The following is a 24548-nucleotide window of genomic DNA, read 5'->3' on the forward strand; positions in this document are numbered from 1 at the left end:
GCAACAGAGGTTAGAAGTGGTCAAAATCACTACGCAGTTTTTAAATGAATGACCAAATAGTTTGCAGCCAAGGGTTTGTGAGGGTCTGTGGACAAAGCAAGAGCACTGTGCTTTAAAATGGGTGATTTCTGGGAACTTTAGTAAAAAGAAGCATACGTCTGCCTTCCAAGCAACTCGTTTACTTGCATCCATTCATGCAGGAATACAAAAGAGAAAAAGAGAAATGTAGACAGGCATTTCACAGGAGTACTTGAGATAGCTCTAGGGTAAGAGTAGAACTTATGAGAGCACACAGCCAAGGCCACTTGTAATATCTTCTATGCCAAGCTACTGGGAATAGCTGGGCAGCTTGTTTATTTTGACCAGAGCAAAAGGTTAAAATGCACAGTTACAAGTCAAGGGATGAGAAAGCTGCAAGGACAGGTTCAGCACCTTAATTACAGAAATTCTGTCAACAGATCAATGAACAAAGTCTTCCTGTGCAATGTACCTGACTAAAATTAGGGAATCAAAATAAACTACTGAATGAGAAAGGTAGAAATACCAACTTCTCAGGCATCCATTTCAACAACTATCTACTAACAGACCAAATATATTAATCGAGAAAGCTCTCACAAGGGATGATTTGGTAGGCTTTCCTTTCCATTCAAACTCTCCATCCTAATCCACTTGAAGCAAAGCTCCTTGTACATCATTCTAAAACATGTCTGAGCTTAAGATTACACTACAAGACACCTTGCTGGCACGATGGGGCAATCTGTCAGCAGGTAATGAGGACTGAGCCCTTGCTGACCTAGCTGCGCTAACAAAAGCCACTCAACCTTTGAGGAGATATACTGTGTTTATACTTGTATAACTTGTTATGAAAGTGATTGTGTTATACCAATATAAAACACTATTTTATTATAACTGCAGAGGTATCGCAGTACCAAGAACAAATTCCTACTATAGATATGCCTACAATCATTTTAAAAATGTACTTGATTCAGATTTTAAGCCACTGAAATAAGTCCTGAAGGAAGCATGCTGCACAGAAGGCATCAATAATGCTTTGGCAGCTAAATGTTACTTCACCAAGCATATGAAAAAGCGTAACATCCAAAAAAAGAGAACTACCAGTGAAAATAGAAAAAAAATGTTAACTTTCCCCAAATCATCAATGCCCATATGGATAATAATCCCCAATGGTTCAAATGGATGTCTGATGTACAGATATTTCTAACCAAGGGTTTGGTTACATAACAATTCTTATCGATATATTTTAAAATAGAAAAGAACTGGGAGAATAAATGGGACAAAGAGCATGACAGGATCTTCTGTTTAAGTGCTGATTCCCCATTTCATAACCAAAGTTAGTGGGTTAATATTCATAAAAGGGATAGAAAGAACCCTTTATCACCTTCTTTGGTGACTGTCACCTCAAAACTCTCTAAAGGGAGAAAAGATAAACCCAAGTCAGTAATACAGGAAAGGTTGAAAAGGGAGCAAATAAGGAAAAGGCAAAGATGCACACATTACACAGAAAAACTTTGAAAAAAAGAAAAAAAAAAGTAGTGTACAATTTCAGTGGTGATTTGTTGTAACTGTTACCATTTTAGAGTTTTAGTCATGTTAAATATGATTTAACCTTTTATCTCCAGATTGTCATTCGTAGAATTCTGAAGGGAGATATATCAGCTGCAGGCTTATCAAAAGGTTCTTTTAATTGAAAAAAAAAATTCAACTGCTAAACAAGGAAGGTTCAAAATTTCATGTTGACACACAATCATCCATAAAGCCGAATTTTCAACAAAATTTACCAGTACTCTTGTATTTAAGGAAGACAGGCTAGACACTTCAAACCAACTTTCAACCAGTCTACTGAAACCTCCATGTTGCTAAAACTAAAACCACTTTGTATCCCTGTTTTGATCTCCTGAAATAAAAAAAAAACTTTAACCAGTCAGAGGATGCTTGTGTTCTCAAATCGTATTTTATCTGTACAGGCTGTATAACACCCAGCATTTGCAAAGTTAAAGTACTACATCAAACTCAGCATGAGGGTACCGCAATCACTCTGAGTTAAGCAGAGACACACTCAACTCTGACCATAATGATGATAAAAGCTTTAATTTAAGAAATGTGGGCAAGTAGGAGGAGTGTGTATATTCCCTTAGCAGTGCATTTCTTTGCCAGGTTCAACAACCAACCAACACTTTCTGTCATTTTACTCTACGATACAGCAATACTGAATACTCAGAGAAGCAGGGGCTCCCCGTGTCCTGGATCTTCTACCCTCACAAGGAGATCTCAGACATAACTGATCCTTACAATGGTGCTAGATGACTGCATGAGACACCCTGAAAGGCTTCACGACTTTAATGAAGGTAAAGTTAACCATGTTCCTCCCTCTTTTATAAGTTATCATTTTGTTCAAACCCATACTAGCATATTTTACAGATCACCTAACATATTAATTATTTTTTCCCGATTACCATTGTCTCTGACCTGAACTGGAGTACAGCACAGCAGATTTGTACCCATAAAATCACCCCAATCACGTCTCCTTTTCATTCTCACATATTTCCAAGAACTTGAAGTTTTCCAGTTCTCCATTCCATAGTTGCCTCAAGAAGAGACAGAGCACTAAAACTGCAGAGAAGTATTTTTTCTTAAAAGGCAATTTTCCAGCAATAATACCATTAGGGAAAAATACAATGCATCCTGGTTTGTAGTCCTCCTTTTCTAAAGGAGCTGGTTTCTGAAACAGCTCTCGTTAAGCCCTCTCTGAAGCCCACATTGGGTAACCCCTATACTTATAATCAGCTCTTTATTTTAATGCACACATAGACTGCCTCTTTGAGACATCCTCACAGTTTAATTCTGTATATTTTTATATCAGATAGAAATACAACCCTGGATTTTAATATTTTTTGGCAAAAGGATCATTTAAAAAAATCTTACGCCGCTTCAATCTGTGGCTGACACCACTGGTTAACAATAACTGATAATCCACCTGCAAGGAATCTCCCGTGCCTTCCAGGAACTCTAACCTTGAGAGGAACACACTGGGTGTGAAAACATGAAGGTTACTGAAAAAATAAGGAAGGGAGACACGAAAGCTGAAAACATGGTAATGGAAGGAAGAGGGAGAAGTGTGTTAATGCAGTGATTATCCATCTGGGAGAAGGGAAGGCTGGTTAACAACTGGTCACTTCATAACTCAGCTGAAACGGCCTTTAGGTCAGGCACCAACTCAGATTTTGGCTCTTAGGACATTCAGACTTCCAAGCAAAGACATAAATAAGCTTTTCAGTTAATATTCAAGTGTCTCCAGATGCTTTTCAGGGCACAAAGCTTCTGTTCAAGGTGTACTAGAGATCAATTCCTGCCAGATATTTCCCAGAACAACAACTGACCCAACATAACTGTATTTTCTATTTCATGCTAATGAGATTAACAAAGATCCCTTTTATTGCTGCATGGATAAGGTGCTTCAAACTGCACAAGTTACAGAGCCTGAGAACTACAGTGTTACTTATGGTAGAAGTGCTACAAAGAAGCAAATGCACGGTTTCCAACTGAACAGACTTTTAAAGCTCATTTTTTCCAAAGGTATCTGCAAAACAAAGAAGCAAAACAGTAATTTAACCCTCAGAAGTACAAAATACTTAAAAACTCATGTTCTATCTCTTTTCTCCAAAATATTATTCACTGATTTAGAACTACTTCAAGACAAATAGGACATCTTATGGATGAATACTCCCATGCATGGATGACACTCCTTTTTATCTCAGTTCTGAAATGCATGTGTTTATATCGTAGAGGTAAAAATTTTCTATGATAATACAATTTTTTTGCAGTGATTTTTTTTATTCATTGCCATTCAGCAAACTTAGTTCCAAGCAACGTATTTAGTAGCAAATATGCTCCCTAAGGTTTCGTGCTATGTTATATATATGTACGTCACTTGTTATCGTTTCACCTTGAAGTTGAGATTCACTGCTGAAATGAATTTCTATCTCTCCTCATTGTTAAAGAGAATACAGATGGACCTGCAATTGGATTTTTATTTGATCTATTGGGAACCGTTCAGCTAAACACCACGTCACTGGGATAGAACTTTATTTCACAGTATTCTGACTCAGTTGGACCTAAGTTGAAAAACTATCTCACTTTACAGATACGGCTGTATACCACATTGGATGTACATCTGCTGAATTATTCCTTGGATGTGACAAGATCAAATCCACAGATTACACAGTGGCATTCATCTTCTCCACATATTGTTTCTTTATAGCCTCCATCCAGCTGAGCACTGCACTGACGCCAGCCTGCTGCAGACAGGATGTCAGCACAGCTCCCTGCCCTAACCAAACAAGGGCTGGCAGCACAGCATGGAAATGTGCTGCTCACCCACCAGCACACGTGCACTGCACACCTCCAGGGAGAGGCTGGCAAAAGGTTTGGTGGATTTCACTTGATTTTAAAGGAACAAATTGAGATTCTGTAAGACTATTTTCAAAGCCCTATTCATATTCATGCTCTAAGTTAAAAAATTCCTAACCCCCACAGAAATAATTCTTGCATCCAGATCAGTAAGAGTAACATATTGTGAATGTGGGGTGTTTTTCTCCAGGGTTTGGAGGGCTGGGGAATTAGAACCTTATGAGAGATGCACAAACAATTCAAGAAGCTTTTCCTTCCACAAAGGAAACACTTCAAACCTTTTGCTACTAAGACCCTCAACAATACACATTCAACTAAGGGAAGACATCCAGATACAACAGTTTGATTCAAATGCAATACAAAGTCAGTTCCATTTTGAACAGTGAATGGAAAATCCATACTAAGAGTTCCAAACATTAAACTGATTTTAGACATAAATTATGCTAATGTGCAATAGAAAATGTTGTTGCCCTTTATTTTATGACCAAATTCCAGCATGACTTAATTTGTAACGTAGAAGAGTTTCAGTGAAGAACCAGAAAGGTCATTATCTTCCCAAGCAGATCCGTAACAAACACAAAACAGAAGACTGATGCCAGAGGGTCTCTATGAATTACACAGACCCAGCACATCTAAATTCAAATTCTGCCATCAGAAGTGCATTGTTTCAGATGCAAATGCTTACCAAGTTATTCTAGAAATAGATGTCTGAACAGCAGTATTATTTTTGCATACATAAACGTAAGGATCCTACCCACAGCAGAGTAAAGCAGTAAGACATTCTTCCTTCTTGCCCCACAGTTCATGTACTACAGAGCATTTAAATGAACTATTTTCGAGATGTTTTGACATGCTCAAATTTGAAGTGAAGCAAAAGACTATTTAAAATATTTCAAAACTACAGACAGTTCAGAAGGGTTGATCCCTCAATTAGGAGGCACAGCTAATTAAAACATCCAACCTTCTGAAGCATGAACAAATTTGATTTGCAATACCCTTAGGGCTGAAGTAGCCATTTAATCCTGAAAATGCTTTGTTTTGCTGTGAGAACATGCTGTCAGCAACCTAAAGGGTTTCTCACACGTAAACACCCACATAGATGCTGCTGGACAATAACAATGCTATTCTCCATTCCAGGACATGGCCACCACACCACCAACTAAAATTGGTAATGCTGATTCAACACCACTCCCACATCTGGTCTCTTCAAAGACAGATTCAAGTACTGTTCCACTTTATGGTAGACATAAAAAACATTGATTTAACCAGCTAATTGGTAAGTAGAGAATTTAAGCCTCTGTTAACCACTGCAGTTAATTTAAATACCTGCAGATGCTGGACAGTGTTCTTCAAAAACTGTTTACTAATATTTTGTGAAACCAAAGGAACACCCTTCCATTATAATGTATCTAGTTAATGAATGAATATTCTTACATGGTAGACTTCAGAAAACAACAACCAAACACTACAGCAGAAGTTTGTAAGAGGACCATTGGCTGACAGTCCTTTGGCACAGTGAAAAATCAGCATACGTTTTGCAAATGGTTTGTGTATCATCTCCTACATGCTTTGTTAGAGGAGAAAAAGCCTTTAAGACAGTGCTAAACCACTGAGGTATACAGGAGATAGAAAACCTGAATTCACCAATTTCAAGCAAAGGCAGCACTATCTGTGCTTTAGCACTCTAATCTGAAACAGAAAAGAATAAAGCAAAGGGAATGATATTTCATCTGCATCATTCAGGCTGCAAATCTCAGTCCAGAGATGCTCTGCTCACGTAGATGAACAGCACCTACAAGAGAAGACCTCTTCAACTCTACTCCACTAATCTAACAGTCAGCTTACTTCTACATCTCCTCGGTCAGTATTACACCAGTACTACTGAAAGACTCCATTACCCAGGAAGATAATCTGCACAGCAGCAATACTGGCTCAAACCCATTTACACAACATTTCCCTTCCCAGATGCAGGAATCTAGCTTACATTTAATGAAGGCTTCAAAAGAGCCAAGCTTCCCTCCACAATTCCTCCCAAAATTTAACAAAGGTCCTATTTCTAGCACTAGCTTACAGCTAAAGGAACCTCAACCATAAAATACATTACATCATTAAATGTCTCAGGCTTCATGTTTCTCAAATTAAAAAAAACAATGCTGAAAATAACATTTTCTTACACCACCTCTGCTCTCTGACAGGGTTGGCTGAGAACTATCAGTGATTCTTTGAGTAGAAGAGGCTTTCCATTTTCTAAAGCACTCTGAACTGCTACACAAACTTATCACACGAAGTCTGGATTTTTACAGAAACTCATGGTTCAAATACTGCAGAAAGGAAACGCAGTATTCAATTCTCAATTCTACTAATGCCTTCTCAACCTATTAAGACACAAATAGAAAACATTAAGAAAACCAAAATCTGCTCAGAATGATAAGGAAATGCATATTTTGGAACTCTGAACTGAACGCTGTGAAATGTGGAATCCAGAGGACTGAAGTAAAGGTCAGACACTATGCAAAGAAATTCAGAACAAGTAACACATACAAGAGCAATTGAAAGAGTATCTGCAATACACACTATTGTCCACTTGGGTATGCGAATATGGCTGTAAATATCAGATAAAACTGTGGTCCATACGTGGGTATTTCCTAGGATCTGTAAGCTACAAACAGGACCCAAGTGTTAGGGAAAATACACCAATTAACACAGTGTTTGCCATCAAAATAGTGTTTCCACATCTTAAAAAATAAAGCTGGATTATTTATTTACCTGCAAAACGCAGAGGTGCATCTTTGTCCAGGGCTATTAAAGGGGGGTCCAGGAGCACTGTGTTGTCATTTTCTGTAACTATCCCGTGATAGGTGGTTTCAATCCATGGCTTATGCTTGTTAACTGAAAGGAAAGAAAAAAACTGAGGTTAACATTTTTGAAACTAAGGACTTCTTAAAAATTCCATATAATACTGGCTTCATTTTTGTTTTCCAAATCTGAAGGAGTATTTTACTGCATTCAAAAATATGAGACAAAATCCTGGCCAGGTACATTCAGAAGAGTTCATAGTCCCTGTAGGCTTTCCAAAACTAACTCGCATCTAAATTTGTTTCTTTTAAATATGCTGGGATTTAAGATGGCCCTGAAGTGCAATTTGAAAACCTTTTAACAGTGATGGGTAGCTGCTCTCACCAGTGCCAAACATCATGCCAGCAAAAGCCATATTCAGCAGCAGACAAGAGACCAGCCAACAGGAAACACAAGGGGCTGCTGAAACTCTGCTTCCCTCCAGCCTGGAAAACGTGGGATCTGGTTGGTGGCTTGCTCTTCAGAGAACAGATACTAGTAGTCAACATTTTGTGTGGTTTCAGCATTTTTTTCTTGTGTGTGTTTATTATTATTATTACTACTAAGAGAGGAGATAGAGATCAAAAGAAGAGCTCCAGGAATCTCACAGAAGCTGTGGAACGATGTCAGTGCAAGAAAACAAGAGACAGGAAGAGCTACAGAAAAGGGCAAGGGACAAGTTCAGCACTTCCATATCTCAGCTGCGGAGGTGCAAGGCAGGTGCTCTGTGCCCCTCTGCTTTTGCAGGACTTGCACTTACGTTTTCCTTAATCCAGCGTATGATTAATGCAGATTGAAAACATCTGCATGGGACTATGACCTCAGGCCCCTTCCAATATCTAACAGGATGCCTTGAGTAGCATCCCAACTGCTTGTTTTATCACCTGCTCAGTTGCTTGAGGAGACAGGGGAGCTCCTCCCAAGCAATGCACCCATAAAAGCATTCTTCAAGTCTGCATGAAATTATCTGAAAATTGAAGGCCTGGAAGTGTTTAAGATAATGGGTCTTCCTCTGCTTTTAGCTTTCTTTGTCAGCTTGCAAAAGGAGTTTTTGTAGAGCATCATGAAAGATATGAGATAAAACCATAAAACCTGCCAGGTCCTCAGCTCCTACGTGACAACCCAACGTAAGAAAGCCTTTGTTATTAATTATCTTTACATCACACTTGCTAAAGATAAATACAGCTCACATAAACAGTGTATGTGGGTAAACTGCTTTTTTATTGACAGTTGAATATATTCTTTTTGGTCTTCTTTCTTATTGAATTCATTCTACTTTCCCAGATCTAGTTCTGGAAGGTTGTATATGTGTAGCTGCTTGGAGCTTCTGGAAAATATTCCCTTGGAATAACAGCCCTGAAAACTGTTCCTTACCATACAAAACCACGCCACCTTCAGCAGATGATGCAGCCACACACAAGAAAAGCTTTGCTAGAGGTTCTAACAAACATACAAAAGACATGTAATAGCTGATATCATCCGGATTTTGGCCTTTTATGAGTTACACTACTTACAACCTCCAACATGAATGCCTGTGCAATCACAACCAAGCCTGCACGACAGCAAGTACACCGCTGTGCAGTGCAGTCCTGCTGCCTCACCCTGCAGAATTACATGAGTGGACTATCAATGCAGCAGAGACACAATGCTAACCTAGACACTAAAATACATTTAAGATGTCTGTTGTGTGCTTACCCTTAGAAATTTAAAGAAAGAGAGATAAAAGGACACTGAAATGATTAAACATAGATGCAGGGAACTCATATAGGAAACCATAACATTCACTCAATACACTTTCATCTGCCACATTTTACTGGTTAGTGGCAACAAAGTGATACAGGATATAACCTCTCCATACACAAGGATGCAGCAAGAGTGAATTTGCAATGTACTACTTTAATGCAAAGAGCCTTTAATTACTGCCTTGTGGTTTTACTCAATATGGCAACACTATCTTTATTGCCTCAATACGCTCACACGGGCACGATTTCAATATTCAGGGTACCACACAGTCAGCTCCGTGTCAGCCACACTGCTCTGCTCAGCCAGAAGTACACTGCAGCACCCTCCAAGGAACCTGGTGTTTTAAACAAACTTCTTCACGTGCGAAGGGACTAACACATCACTCCTCCCTTTGAGGGAAGGCACTGATGACTGTTACAGTGTAAGACTCTAAATGAAGCACATCTCCTAATCCAACCTGGTCTACAACAAAAGTGCTTTGCTAATACAGCTCTGGCAGTTCAAAACACAAGGAGGATGCAGCTGTGTATCTTTTTGTTGCTGATGTAGCTCTGTCAGTTACTACTTAGCTGAACATCTCATATGACTGAGCTCTCATCTGCTCACCCAAGCCTTCATAAGACCTAGTATAAAAATACCAGCACAGATCTGTCAGAATAAAAGTGCATCTCCATTCTAAAGCTTCTAAACACAGATTTTACATATATATATATTTAAAGCATTGAGAAAACTTCTCCTGATATTGCAAGCTATGATAAATCCCATTACGGTAGGATAGGGAGTTCTACAAAAGCCTAAAGTACCATAACCACATATGAACACAATTATGATGAGTATGCTAAGCATCTGCAAAGCCTAGTGAACCTTCAAACAGCCCCAGTTAAAAGCAAAGTCATGTCATTTTATTGTGCTGTAGACAATCAAATCATAAAGCTTAAATCCCTTTGTGTTTATGAAGGCTAAACACCACTGGATTTTAAATCACACACCGAACTAATTGCTGAATATCCAGGAAAGGCCCCGTATCCGTACTTGTGATCTCCTGACTCCAGCATAACCACGCAGTGTAAGAAATTCTCAAGCCAGCATTTGAAATATGAGGCCAAGCTTATGAGTAATTCATTAATGCCTCCCTTGAAACAACTGCAGAATTGAAGCAAGAACTATTCTGATGTCAGTTGGCTTAAATAACATTAAATGTGAGGCTGACAACTACCTTCTCACTTTTTTTCTCTGAAAACATTAAAAAATTCCTGAAAAGAGCCAAGAAAGTCGTCTAGGGCCACACTGTTAACTTCAAACTGAAACAGTCAGCCTGTTCCAAGCTCGGCACTTAGTGCCCTGAGCTGTTAATCTCCTGCCATTTAAGCGGGATAAACTACACTGCTTTCCTTGAAATACAATATTCACACTATCTGTGAGCACCTCCACTGGAATCTGCTGTAAATCCCAACAAGTATTTAATGTAGCCAAGTGAAGGAAGCCTCCCAAGCAAACCACAGCAAGTTGCCTTCTACTTAGTGGTTAGTGACCAAATAGTTTTTAGAACAGATAAGCCTACCTCTTTTTCCCCAGCAGCAAATTAAGCAGTATACAGCTCACACGAGAGCCTTTATGCTGCCAGGCAATGGCTGAACATGCATCTGCAAGTTTGGTACGAGCAACCTGTCCAATTTTACCTGAAGATAACTGCTGCCAAGCTAGAGGTGGAAAGAGAAAGGATACATGCCTTAAACATCAGGTTTTACAGTATCATTCACTCCAAGCAAGCGCATGCTGCTTCTCCTGCTACAGAACCGACCAACTTTCACTAACATCAACTAGAACAACTCCTGACTGTTCTCAGGAAGGAGATATTTCTTAAAGGAAGGATGCTCCTTCAAGAGCAATGGCTGATGCTGCAGAATGCAATCCAGCAGATCAATTAGCAGCATTTTTGTGTGCTGTTTAGAAGAATTAACAAATGAACATGTTGACAAGACAGTGGGATTTAGGGCCAGTATGGAAACCTGAGGTGAAAGCTCCAGTCTTAAAAATCTCCAAATGAATTCAGTTCTACTATCTGAATGTGAACACATTAAAGGTAAACATATGTATCAAAGTCCCTTCTGAGGACTTGAGTTATCTCCTTGAAGTGGTCAAAAGTTCACTGGACTTAAGTGGGATCTGGCATCTACGTAACTAGAGATTCAGACACATCTCAGCCAGAAAGAACTGTGGCTGACAATATTTGTTTTTTTCTGCTGGATAATTATTTCAAGTATATGGTGCTGTCTAGCCATGCTACGTATCTTCAGAATTAGATGAAGATGATGTCAAAATGAATTTGTGTGAATTAACTGATAAAAACTCAATAACAGCTATTAGAGTTTGACAGCTACAGGTCCACATCTACATCCACTCTCAGCATCTAGTGACAGTGGATAAACAGAACATTTGCTTTTAAAATCCAGCTTAAAGTCCTCATGAAAATTCCAGAAGTGCATAAAAAGAGAAAGATATTCTCTGCCAATTCAGAGGAATTGCCCTCAGAGAGCTGAGTAAGCAGTCCTCAATTCCTGCCCTGAAGGGCTGACAAAAATTTTGATTACTGAGCATCTTCTGCATAGCTGTCTGCCTCCTGGTGCAAGAGAATACAAGCATGCCTTCCAGAGACAATGAAACCTCTGCACGCCTTACCTTGAATATGCATAAGTCAGTCCTGTTCTGATGAAACTTCAAGTAACATCAGTTAGAGAAAAGGTTTGTGTAGCAGGTAACCAAGGAAAAAGCTCAGCCAAAGCGTAAAGGATGTACAAAGTAAAACATATTTTCTCCACCCCGAAAGCAAAGTTTAAGCAGAAAGGGCGTAGCATGGTCTGATTACATTGTGTTCTGTTTCTGCCCTAGTCTCACCAGCCTGCAATTCACAGCTGTGCCTCCATTTTCTATCAGAAAAGGGTGAGGATTAACCTTGCATATAAACAACTTGAAATACATCAGTGATAAGGAAAAGATTTCTTTATTTAAGTAGGTCTTACCATAGCTAAAATTTTACCAAAACTCATCTTGTAGTCACATATAAACAATGGGATAAAGCTGAACACGAGTTCTGAAAAAACACAAGTCTACTGCATGGATTTGAAAGACAAACTAATATTTCTGCTCCTGGGACATACATCTGTAGGCTGTAACTGGGGGGTGCACTGTGGTTGTCCATCCATGCCTTTACCCATTCACTGACATTAACCTCTAAGATTCACATCTGAAGGAAAAGCAGGGGGCTGAAATTCATCCTACAGGTCCAGATCTTCATATCCCCTACCACAGCTCAGGAGTCTCTGCCATTTATGCCCTGAGGGCCGAACTGTCACACAGAGTGTGCACGAAGTAACTAACATTTATAAATTATCAGTGCTTATGGCTCAAATCCACACAATTAACAATAATTCTCCAAGCATAAATCTCCAAGCTTAAACGTTGCTAGCTGCAGCGCAGGAGCAGAAATCACTTTCTGTTGCCATATTTTTAAACTTTACTCCTTGAAAGGGAACCTTGTTTACAAATGCAGCAAACGTCACCCCAGTACAGCCAGCACCCCCTTTAAAAGCAGGGAAACCAACTGGGAGTCGTAGCAGCAACTTGTTTTCAATCTGGATACAAAGCGAGCGAGATGAGGCCTAATGCTGCAAACAAAGCACAGAAAGACAGTTCTTCCAAGGCACTGAGGCTTCTAATAATCCATTCTTAAGGCTCCTAAGGAGGTTTAGTTCCTATCAAAGCCAACGGGAGTCAAGCAGCGTGAGTCAAAGAAACAGGGAGTGCAAAACAAGATTTAAGCCCAAGGCTTCCCACTCTCTCATGTTTCAAGATATCACTTCTGTCTTTGACAATAATGATAATGCAACAAGATGAGTGCTCCTTAATATCATAAACACAATTTCATACAGTCTTCTCTGAATACAACAACCAGAATGAGAGATAAGGGTCAGAAAAATTATGTAAGTGCTTTTGTTCAGAAAAAGTCAGTGGCTACTTAAGTTTTTTTCCTACTCTGCAGGACAGTTTCATCGCTACAAGCCACCAAGCTTTTAGATATTTACATTCTCACAGTACAAAGTGCTATTTTACACCAAATGCCAGAATTCTAGCAATCTTGGGGATGAAACGATCATATTGTGCTGTTCTGAGGCCTGGCCTGCGCTTAACTTCAAACCTTCTAACTTCCATGAGAAGCAGAAGTACTGGAGTCTAGCTTCTGTCCTTCTCTAAAAATAGATGGATGGATCTTTCCAATGATCTGAAAATGGTGATGGAGATCTCAAAGCCATAACTAAGAGTCTAACCACATTTCTACTGATAAATTTTCTTGATAGCTTGGCAGACAGCACAAGTTGCAGTCTAATGGCCTGGGAAAGACAACTGGCCTGCTAGCGTCCCAAACACACAGTACATTATGCCACCACATCTCCTCCATGTCAACTTCCATAGCAGTGTTATGTTTTACACATAACACAGGGGGAAAAGATGAATTTTTCTGCTTGCTACTTGATCTGAACATGATTCTCTGTCATTCCTTTCTAAGAACCATGCAGCACATGAAGGTTTAGCACTGGTTACTTCCACCTCTTCTCAGTGTTTGTTCACTCTGACAAAGCCTTGGGGGGGGGAACATCCCCAAATTGTCTTTTTGTTATGCTTTAGTGTATTCTTACCTTTCCCTGCCTCTAAAAGGGAGAAGGAAATCTCACCACCAGCCCCACACTACACAGGCTGTTACTGTGCCAAAGAAACATCTGCAGTAAAGCAGTGGTAGCAACAATGTGGTTTGTGGTTTGGATTTAGGACTTTCACAGCACCAAGTAACTTCCTGGAAAAAAAATAAATCACAAAACAGCAAAGCTTCCTTAAGATCCTGTTATTTTGTTTAATACTCTGCCTAAATGATGCTAAGTCAGATGGAATAATGCTCAAACTGACTGCTAACTATGGAAGAACCAGACAGACATCAGAGGCACTGCCTTCTTCCCAGGAGAGCCCCTCCACACCAATTCTTATTCAGTTCTGTTGATAAATTCCTCCACTTGGATAAAACACATCTCAATGTCCTACAAACTGCTGCTTCCCACCGCAATGTTAGTCAAACTAGTCTGAAATATTTGGGTCTACCAGTCCAATTACAAGATAAACTCGGTTAAATTTAACTTTTTGCTTCAGCTGGACAAAAATATGCTTCTTAAAAACTGATACAACACTCCACACTACTTAAAGTAACCACAGAAAAGATGGTGGGATCACAGCTAACTTTTGTGCGAGATCACAATCCACCAAAAGCTATTTCTGTTTCTTTATCACAAAAGGAACTGGTTTTCACCACTGTGCTCTACCTACAGGAATTTAAAGGGCTCAAGAATGAAACTCACCACTGTGGTCCAGTATTTCTACTCTGTTTCTGCTCATTATTAGACTAAGCACAACTCACTTTCTATGGTATAAAATAAATCTGAATTATCTCAGTTCCAAGGACTTTTATAATCACATATCGTAAACAGAGGGAGCTCAGCTTGAAGGAAATGGAGCTGACAATGCAGCACAAAACTGGAAGCTTACTATAAATGCTTCCAAACAAATGTTTCTCCTGACAACAGGGAAACAAAAGCAAGAAGCTCTAGCAGCTTTCCCTGACCCAGGTATCCTTCGGCGTTCCCTTGCTGTTACATAGAGCTTGGTGTAACACTGGTCACAGGCCTACCAAACCATCACAGAACGAAGGCAGTGGTGTGCATCAGGCCAAACCCGGGCTCACCGGGTAACTCAGGTGTGCGTGATGAAGTTTAAAACACAGGATGTGCAGAGCAGCCCCGGGCATCAGCAAAGGCAAGCTGCAGAAGGGCTGATCCCTCAGTCACTACCTAAACTCGCCCTTCACCTTTAGATACATCAAGATTTCTTCGGAGCAGTTCTGAGCTTGGTTTTCCAAATGGTGGAAAAGCCCACCTATACCATTAGATCGTGTTTTTTCTGGGGTGGTAAAATAATGAATATCCGTCCCCAAGAAGAGCGGCAGATAAATAGGTTGTGCTTAAAGAGACGTCGTACGGGTAAAGTATGGCCACGCTTGCGCAGCCGGCAGCCTCCTTTAGTACAGGAGCATCTCTTCGACCCTCCGTGGGGAAACCGCAGCAGTGTCGTCTGCAACACCTAGCAGGCCATCTTCAAGATCAAGAACTTCCCCTCCACCACTCGTGAGCCATTTTAAAGCCACACTCCTAACCTGCACTCAAACTAAACGCCGGCTATCTCAGCTCCGCCGCTACGAACCCCGCAGGAGCGGCGGTCCCGGGGATCACCTTCAGGTGCGCGTCTCTGCCCGCAGCCCTGCAATGCGTATGAACGCCTCCGCTCCGCGCACCAATCGATGGCCACAAGGCCGCCACCGCGCGGCTCCGGGCCGGGCAGCATCGCCCACCGGCCGCCTCAAGGTTACGCTCTGTTATTCCCATTCGCTCGGCTTCACCTTCCCCGCAACAAGTGCCCGCGGGGCGGGGGGAGGGAGGGGGTGCCGAGGCGGCGTTACGTAAGGGCCGGGCCCCCCCCCATGGCTCGCCCTTGCACACCGCGCCCCTAAACCCGGGATGGGGGGAGGGCACGCACCCTTCGCCCTCCCATTCCCCGCGCTGTTTACCTCGAGCGGCCCCGGCTCCTCCGCAGAGCAGCGCGGGCAGCAGCAGCAGCAGGCAGCGGGCGGGGGGCGGCATGGCAGCGCGGAGCGGTGAGGGGCAGCCCCGGCTGCGGCGCCCCCGCCGGTCCGAGCTCCGCTCTGCGTGCGGAGTGCTCCGCTCGGCCCCGAGGAGGAGGAAGGGGAGGGAGGAGAAGCGCTGCGCAGCGCTGTCCCGCTCCGCTTTTCTCTCCTCCCCTCCCTCCCGCCCTCCCCCGCCTCGCTGCTGCGCGGCGCCTAAAATGGCGGCCGCCCCCCCGCCCGCCGCGCGCCTTTACCAAGCGGAGGGAGCGAACCAACGGCGCGGGCGGGGGGGCGGGAGAGCCCATGAGGAGGAGGGGCGGGAGGAGCCCCGCCGGGCGCTACGGCGGCGCGGGAACAGCTGAGGGGGAGCGGGGGACGGTTCGCGGTGTTGGGTTTTTTGTTTTTTGGTTTGTTTTTTTTTGCACAGCTGAGGGGGCGAGGTGGAGAAAAGCACTCTAAAAACCCCGATGGAGATGCTTAAATGCCATTATTGCTCTTCTTGCACCAAAAATGAAATAAATAAAGGGAGGGAGTGTGGAAAAAGCTGAGGTTTCACTGAATGCACGGAGCGAGGTGCACCCAGCACCCCATGCATTGCCCACCCTCCGTGGCACAGCTTGACCAAAGCCAACCGGAGCTGCAAGCTCTGCCTGGGAAAAGCTGAGTCCTACAAACAGAAAAAAATAAATCAACATTGAATAGCAATAAGTCGCAATGAAGCTGTGCTGTAACAGAAAAGCTCTTGGTGCTGTGGGCAAGAGTTGCAATTAGAAGGTGCTTAAGGAAATGCCATAACCAGAGTTTTGACAGTGAAAATGCAGCCAGCTTGTTTTATACTTAAACGCAACTGCTCATGTTTCGTACCTAGAAGCCATTCTGCTCCCACAGGGAATAAAATCCAGAACATTCAAGAGTTCGGTGTGTAAACAGAATAACCAGTGAGGTATTTATTCTAAAGCACTGTGACTTCAACATCAAGGCAGCGGTTGCAGCAAGAGGTCAAACTGGCGATAGGATGCTCTTGGATATCCCAGAGGCTGTTGTGCCCCCGCCAAGGGTTTTCCATCCTTTAAACCAAGCATCCTTACTTCAATCTGCCAATATGACGGCATGCAGAGAAAAGGAATTTCAAGAGAAATACACCATGGTCCACTACAATGAAGGATGCTCCAATTCCTGTCCTGTGCTATGAAACCATCCCCTCACTGGACAACCAAGCAGCCACATTCGTTCCGTTGACTGCATGCTGTAGGCCACCTGCTCAGCAGCAGCTAGGACATTTTCTTTTTTTTAAAAAGGTAAAGCCTCAGTCTAAACCCCCTTGATTTCTCAGCCTAACATATGCTGGATGGCAGATCGTGTCAGAAAAAGCCTGTAGCCCATCTGTTGCCAGAGAGCTGAGTCCTTACATTCTGCCAACGCAGCTTCAGCTGACAGTATGCTACATCATCTAGTTTTCTTTTGTATATAGAGTAGAAGGGCTGTCCAGCTCAGCACGACTGTCTCACTGACTTCATGCATGGAGAGCCACCCTGTAAGTAAGGACCTGTGAGAGGTTAAGGTGATTGCCCATTAGCTATATAAATAATCTTTTGCATAAATATTCACTTTGAATTAGGAATACAATGGAGTTTGAATACCAGTATCAAGGTATCTGAAGAGGGCTTGGAAGTCAGTGGCCAGCTGGCATGCAGGTACATAGAAACTCAATCTAACACAATTTCTGCAAAATAATAAATTTTTTACCTTTAAACTGTAGATCAGACCAGGTTCATTCATTCTGGCAGACAAAACAGTGCTCAAAGTGCAGAATTTGCCCCATAGCCCGCTCTGTATAACACATTAACATGAGAGAGAATGCTCCACCTTTAGAGGCATAGAATCATTAAGGTTGGAAAAGATTACCAAGAGCATCCAGCACAACCCCAGCCCATCCCCACCACCTCCATCCCTCAGCACCACACAGTTTCCCTTCCCCTGAACACCTCCAGGGATCTTTGACCACAGTGAGAAGGGGACTTCAGTGTTAGCATCTCATCTAAATGATTCCAAAGTAAAGAGATGTTGTTAAGAGAAGAAACGCTGTGTCCAGGTGAGCTTCATTTATTGCACGGTGACAGTGTCAGCTCAGTGAAATTCATCAGCTGAATCAGTCATGACGAAACTGGGAAAATTCCAAGGCAGGAGAAGGCATTGATTGCATCTTCCTCTGAGCAAAACTCCTCCGAAGCAGCTGTGACTAAGGCACTGATTCAGTAAAGCCAACAGGCCATATTTTAAGCTCAGCTAGATGATTTTGCTTGGGTAGATGACTAACTGGTTTAAACTGGCACATCAGTGTTTGAGGAACTGGTAGTATAGGAGCACTCCATCTGCAGCAGAGATGAGAAATTAAAAGCAACCCATGTCAATATTGATGTTCCACTGGCACTTAATCCAGACGCATGGCAAATAAAACATCCTCTCAATGCTTTTCACATTGCAAAATTGGATTGAAATTGCCCAATGTGAAGCCTGCTATGCACCAGTCCTATTTGCTGCTAAACCATCTCTATACTGCTTGCCAGAGGTAACTGCCTTTCACAAGCTGCCAGAGATTCTCACTTGCTCTGAAATGCCACATGCCATTATTTCAGAGAAACTCACAGAACCAACTTCAGCACCTTCATTTTTACCACCTATCTCCCTCCTACTCCCCGACCTGCTTCTCGAGCTCAAAAAAAAAAAAAATACACTGATTTTCATTTTATTAGTAAGCAACAAAACTGGAACAAATGGCTCCTGGCAGAACATGTTTTCTGTTACAGCTGAGAAACTATCAGACTGATGCCCTTGAAATGCACAGTGTGACTAATGCCCAGCTTGCAAGGACCCAGGGGGACACAAATTTATTGCACTTTTCAGAACAGACCTGAGCAGCCAGAAATGAAAAGATAAGGTGATAGGTAAAGATGAATGTGGTAGCCTCCTTGCTGCTTGAAGAAGGACAGAGCATATTATACATAGAGAGGGATGTGAGACACGTTGAATGAAGTAGCCAGCAAATCTGTGTCTGATTATTAAATCTCAGGCTCGTAATTTATTTCGAATGCACACTGTATCTAGATAGCAGATCTGGACCCTTGTTCCAAAGGGAAAGGGCCCAGGCTTCAAATAGTCTGGAAGTGGGTTGAAAAAATGGTCTGACTTAAATAAAGAGAATGGAGCTGGCTTTGGTTTGATTGTTGTCCCAATCCTTCAATTAATGCATACATATTAGCTTGCTTCCCCAAAATGATTGCTTTTAAAGAGAAGTCAAACCCAGAACCCAGCTGCACCTCGTCTACAGAGCATTTGCTTTATCACAGCTGCCCTGAAACCAGCTCTGAAAGGAGACCAATTGCCATAGAGACTATGCTGTAAAGTAATTAAGCCCCTGATAGAGTTGCATGCACAGCCAAACAAAATATTACATGAAGGCAACAACAGAGCAGTTTCTGAGAATCTGTATTTCAGCTCCACTCCAGGTCCCTCCACTCCCACCTACTACATCTTTTCGAGCCTTGCTATCCCTAAATATACAGAGTTGCAATCTTCTCACCATAAAGAGGCATTAAAGTAAAGCGTTCTTTAAATTTGGACGATAATTTTGTCTTTTTTAATGGTTTGGAACCTGAGTGTATATATTAGAGGGGAAAGAATTAGGGGACTGGTTTTCCCTGCACTTGAGTGTTTCTAGAAGTGCTTTGATCATGTGTGAGAATTGATTTAGGCAATGCAAATGAAGGCCCTGGCAATCTGAAGCAGCAAATCTTCTCCCCTGACATTTCTGAACATTCAGAGAATTCTCAACGAGCCACTGAAGTACGGGTTTTATCAGAGAGACAAAAAGAAAATGGAATAAGCAAGGAAACACATAGAAACGACTGCTTCCTCAACAAAAGCACCAGCATTAGCAATCCTTCCACCCTGCTCATTACGTCTTTTCCTGTTTAGAATCACCTTTTGTTGCAAAGCATGAAAGCAATGAAGGAAAGTTGCAAGTCTATCTGCACTAAGAGATAGGCTGCATATTCTGTAGCATGATTATATTTTACAACTCATTAGCACTCACCGTCCTAGGATCTCCAGGCATTTTCCGAGCGTTAATTAATGCACTCTCACAGGGCTTTAAGGAGCAGAAAGGCAGGTGTCAACATACTGCAATGACAGGTGTGTTACAACAGAGTAAGACAATTTCTAGGTTTTTCATTTGCATTTTTAGGAAAGCAGAAAGACTGTAACACCTTGGAACATCCTGAACCCCATGCAGACACACCGACTTCTAAGACTTGAGATAAAAAGCCATACTTGATGTAGGGATCTCGGGAAAATGTAGGTGTAATAAAAGCAAGTCTTTCCATCTGGTACCACAATAGCTACCGTAAGCTGTAGGAGATGAATAAGAGGGGAGAGTGAATGAAATGGGACCAGTTTCTTACGAGACTGATTTCCTTTTTCCAAGGGGTGCTGGGGCCTCCTAAATCCCTGAAATCACTGTGGCCTCCAAACAGCATTCAATCAATTATGCATAAAGCTCAGAAAGACACTGACAAAGAGGGAAGAGAGCACAGCAAGAGAAACAGGCAGCAGAAAAGTGATTGTACTGATGGCCTACTAACACAATAAGAGAACTAAAGTCAGGTACTCTAGACAAGCCTTTCTAGAATTCGTGGCCATAGAAAACAAGGGCTCCTGTGGTTCTACACTGTTTTGAAGAGCAGCACAGCAAGCCTTGCCCATGTTAACTACTGCTTTAACTTCCTCATTTATGCATCAAACTGAGCAAGTGACTTGTGTTAAAAAAATAAAAAGAAGAGCCCTGTGTTGCCTTTCAAGTTCTGTCCTAAATTGTCTCTCTGGGTCAGGGATTAATCCTTTCCTAACATATTTATCTGACAACATAATGGAGTAGCATACAGCGTACAAAACAACAGATAGATACACTTACATTTGAGGAAATACTTCAAGATTTGAGCCAGGTACGGGTGGCAATGTTTAAAATATGCAGCGTACAATTCTAGTGCCATATTCTTTAGGATTGTGGTACTTATTGGACATCTGGTCGCACAGTGATGTTTTCCTCTTCTCTCCACCTGCTTTGCTGTGAGGAAGAGGAGAGCTATGAGCATTAACACTCCCGTCCCTGAGAGCCATACGGGAATGTAAAGGCATTCTCTGAATTCATTACTGTGGCCCACAATATGATTCAGTCTTTGTATGAGCAAGAAAGTGGATGTTAATTTATTCCTCACTGCTAATTTGAAAAGGAGCACAAACACAAGAGTTCCATTGCAGAGGCTTCTACCAAGGGTGTAGTTTAAGTCCAATTATGTGCTATTAGTACATTTGCTCTTTGTTCCTCTGGCATATTAATTACATGTCTGGTATTCTGGTAATTAACACATTTATAACTCTTTATTTTCCCCTTTGGTTAGATAATATTCTTGCACTTTATTTAGATAAGTAATTTTACGTAGGTAAAAAGAACCAAATTATTACATATTAGTGAAATCTAGTGATAGGTTTTTGTGTGAGCTTTACAGAGAAGGTTCAGCAGTGCTCTTCAATAAGAAGAAAAGCAGATGCTCTCTTGCTGGGCTGCAATCTCAGTGACTTCTAAAGGGAAACCAAATTACAAGCCTCCAGTAGTACAAGCAGCACTGCAATCACTGAGTGCAGCAGCAGGGCTGTCAGGACGGGACCAGCACTTCCACACACTGCTCTCCCTGCAACGTTATCGTGGCCCACTCACAGCAGGACCTCCCATCTCCCACCGACAGCCATTAAAATCAATGACATTTTGGAAGAAGTTACAGCAGAGTCAGCCAAGATGGTTTACAAACCAACACTCAACAAGGAGGATGTTCCTAGGAAGCATTAAGGAACAAAAAAATACTTGCTTACTACCATAAGACAAGAGAGTGAGTAACTTGAACTAAATTAAATCGTTATAGGTGTTCTCCACAAACACCTACAAGAGATTTCTTTCTGTATGTGCTTGTTTGGAGAAGGAGGAAAAGGAGGAACAAAATATTTTGTATTCCTGCAACAGGCAGAAAATTTATAGCATGTTGTCTAGCACCCTCCGTCCTCCCCAGGTCCCACAGGACCAGATCCCCAGCGCAGGAAGCAGAGCTGTCACCCAGCAGAATGAATGTCACTCATTCATTCCCAGAGACAGCAGCAGACATTCACTATTTACTGCTATCTGGGGCAAGTCTTACCAAAAAGGAAATCTGAGGATGGTTTTTAATGGCAAAATGCCTCGAACCGTGCCTGCTTCCACTACTGTTTTTATTTTATCTTATTTCATTTTCTTTTTTTCCTCTAATTGTACAGCATTGCCTTCGAGTCCCTTGGGGAGGAAGAGAAACAAAACCTCAGTAGGCAAGTGTCAGTGTTGAAAAAGCTTGGTCTGCCTTTCCTGAAAACACCATCTGGAGTATTTTTTATTTTGAAGGTTGACTAGTAGACCAAAATCATCTACAAGGGCTCTCTGAAAGTGTTGCCATCATTATTTCCATACAGACAAAAAAAAACCAACAAAAACCCACCACCACCAAAACCAGCCCAAGGCGATCTCAGTACCCAGCTGCACTGACCCCACTCAGGCAGCTCTCAGCTGTACGTGTGCACAAAAGGAAGGTTCTGAGAAGGGGGTCAGGGCTGCTGTGCTCTGTTCCTTGTGTACCACTGATTCCACCCACAGACAAGGCCTTTAATCTCCCTGTGCCTCTTTTATCCTCTCAATTTAATGCCAGTTGCCTATTCCGCAAGGATGTAGCAAGACTTCATTAACTAATGTTTGTAAAGCACTTTAAGATCCTAGAACAAAAAAATCCTCTCTAGAAATTCTGCGTGTTATTTCCATCAAGGCAGCATTTATCAACTCGCTGCCATTAAGGGACCATACATCTCAAACTGCCAGTCCCATTTCCAAACCAATCTTGAGATGCACAAGAACTGACATTTTAAAACACACTATGCTATAAAAAGCATTCAGAATGAAGAATACCATGCAAGATCAGTGCTACTGAAGAGGTCTTCTGAGACAGGGTTCTCATTGCCATATTTTCCACATCACATTTGCTTTTTATAAACCAGAAAAACCCAGCCAAAGTGTGCCATTATTTGTGCTGTGGTTGGTTTCAAGCACACTGCTGTTTGTGACGTGAACTCCCTGTTCAAATTCATCTCATCTGCCAAGAGCAGTCTATGGGTTTGCTAGACTTCTGAAGTCCCAAAGCATTTCACGCACTGATATATTAAAGGCTCCCCAACCTCTGCAGGGCTCTGTGAGTACCTGTGCTGTCTAGCTGCTGAAGAAAATGATTAATTAAGTTCCTGTGCATCAGTCATAAAAGCATCCGGGCTAATATTAAGAACTGATGTCCCAATTTCTGAGCTCGTGTTTTAAACTATAAGAACAACCTCTGTTGCTTTAAGAAGTGCTTTTCAGAACCTGCTGGTCCAGGAGGAAAGCCTCCTCTTCCTATTGCTATTTTTTTTCTAAAATTCCAGTGCTCAAAGCACCTTCCAGCAGTGCCTTGGCTATTTACAGTCTCATCAGACAAGAGCGCAGCTAAATCCTTCGTCCTTTCACATATTTACTTCGATTCTGACACGTACCAGTTGTGACCCTTCCTCGCAGTAAGCCCCTGCCCTCCTGGCCTTCACTCTAATTGCAGATTTGCTAATCATGTTTTGATCACCCACCCCTCTAATCACTAACCACGGAGCCAGGCCCACTGTCAGCGAAGATGAGCATAACACGCAAACGCCACGCTTGCGTTCCTGTCCTTATGGAAGGGATCAGAGGATTAAGAGGAACAGTCAACCCTGATTAATGCAGCTGAGTGGGTGAGAGCTCTTTGCCAACGGCAGGGGCTGATTGCCTCCCCGTGGGGAGCTCCCAGGCAGACAGTCTCCCTGCAAGGACACGTCTGTCTGCTGGTTTTAATGCTCGCTGTGCTCTGCAACAGAAAGGAGGTTAAGCGCTGACCCTGTCCCTCTAAGTGGCAAACTGTCCTGGGGTGGGAGGGCTGTTTTAAAGCAGAGGAGTACTGTTCTGGGAAGAACCAAAGATAAACACGGGTTTGTATCCCTCACTGACTCAGCCCACCACCAGCAGGAAAACTTCACAGAATTCCACTCGTGGCTTTTCTGCAGGCTGAATATGAATCACTGAGGCACTGTCTCACCTTAAAAGGGAGCCAGCAAGGAGCTGTGCTGTTTTAGCAAAGCACAAAACAAACAGACACAGAGAGCTAAGAGCCAGCAGAACCAACACCACTGTGCTCTGTACTCAGCACTGAGGTAAGGATGCCCCCCACCCCCATCCAACCTAATATACGTAAGTAAATCCAAGTGACTTACAATGATTACCCCATCCCAACATGCTCTGCTTTATTGTATCTGTCAGACTGTTAACTGCATGTTTTCCTTGCATCAGTGGTGGAAAACATTCCTAGAGAGCTCTGCTATAGTAGTTACAGGTGCACTTCTGCAGAATCCATTTTGTCCCAGTTGGAGGGGCCGTCCTAGCACCCAGACTTCCATTCAGCAGCCATTCATTTCCATTCCACCTGTACTTCTCCACATTTTAGGTTTTTCCTTGTTTTCACTATGGACAATGAGCCTTCTTATCTTTTCCTCTTCTGGTCTAGCCACTATTCTGTACCAGTAAGAAGTGAACCAGTTGAACAAGCGGAGAAGAGCATTGTGTTCTGCCAAGGAAGGTGGGGGGGCTGTAAACCCCCCTGCTGTGGGAAGCCACAGAAATACAGAGCTTCGCACTGCA

General features: G+C 42.3%; 1 protein-coding gene across 4 annotated transcripts in view; it reads right to left on the reverse strand.

Moving 5' to 3' along the window:
- CLSTN1 (calsyntenin 1) overlaps window positions 1–15891 on the reverse strand; it is a 33845-nt gene extending 17954 nt beyond the window's left edge. For 2 of the 4 annotated variants that reach the window (XM_065738030.1, XM_065738028.1), the window contains exons 1-2: window positions 15671–15891; window positions 7195–7317 (exon numbers count right to left, since the gene is read on the reverse strand). In XM_065738030.1, coding sequence (XP_065594102.1) covers window positions 7195–7317; window positions 15671–15743 — 196 coding nt within the window. In that variant the 5' untranslated portion in view covers window positions 15744–15891. Of the gene's footprint in view, window positions 1–1399; window positions 1430–7194; window positions 7318–15670 lie in introns of all 4 variants that reach the window. The other 2 variants (XM_065738029.1, XM_065738027.1) reach the window with 2 other exon arrangements.
- Window positions 15892–24548: the final 8657 nt, after the last annotated feature.

This window comes from Cyrtonyx montezumae, unplaced genomic scaffold, assembly GCF_038088225.1.
Source record: "Cyrtonyx montezumae isolate F1298 unplaced genomic scaffold, pur_monq_1.0 scaffold_21, whole genome shotgun sequence".
In the NCBI taxonomy this organism is placed as follows: domain Eukaryota; kingdom Metazoa; phylum Chordata; class Aves; order Galliformes; family Odontophoridae; genus Cyrtonyx; species Cyrtonyx montezumae.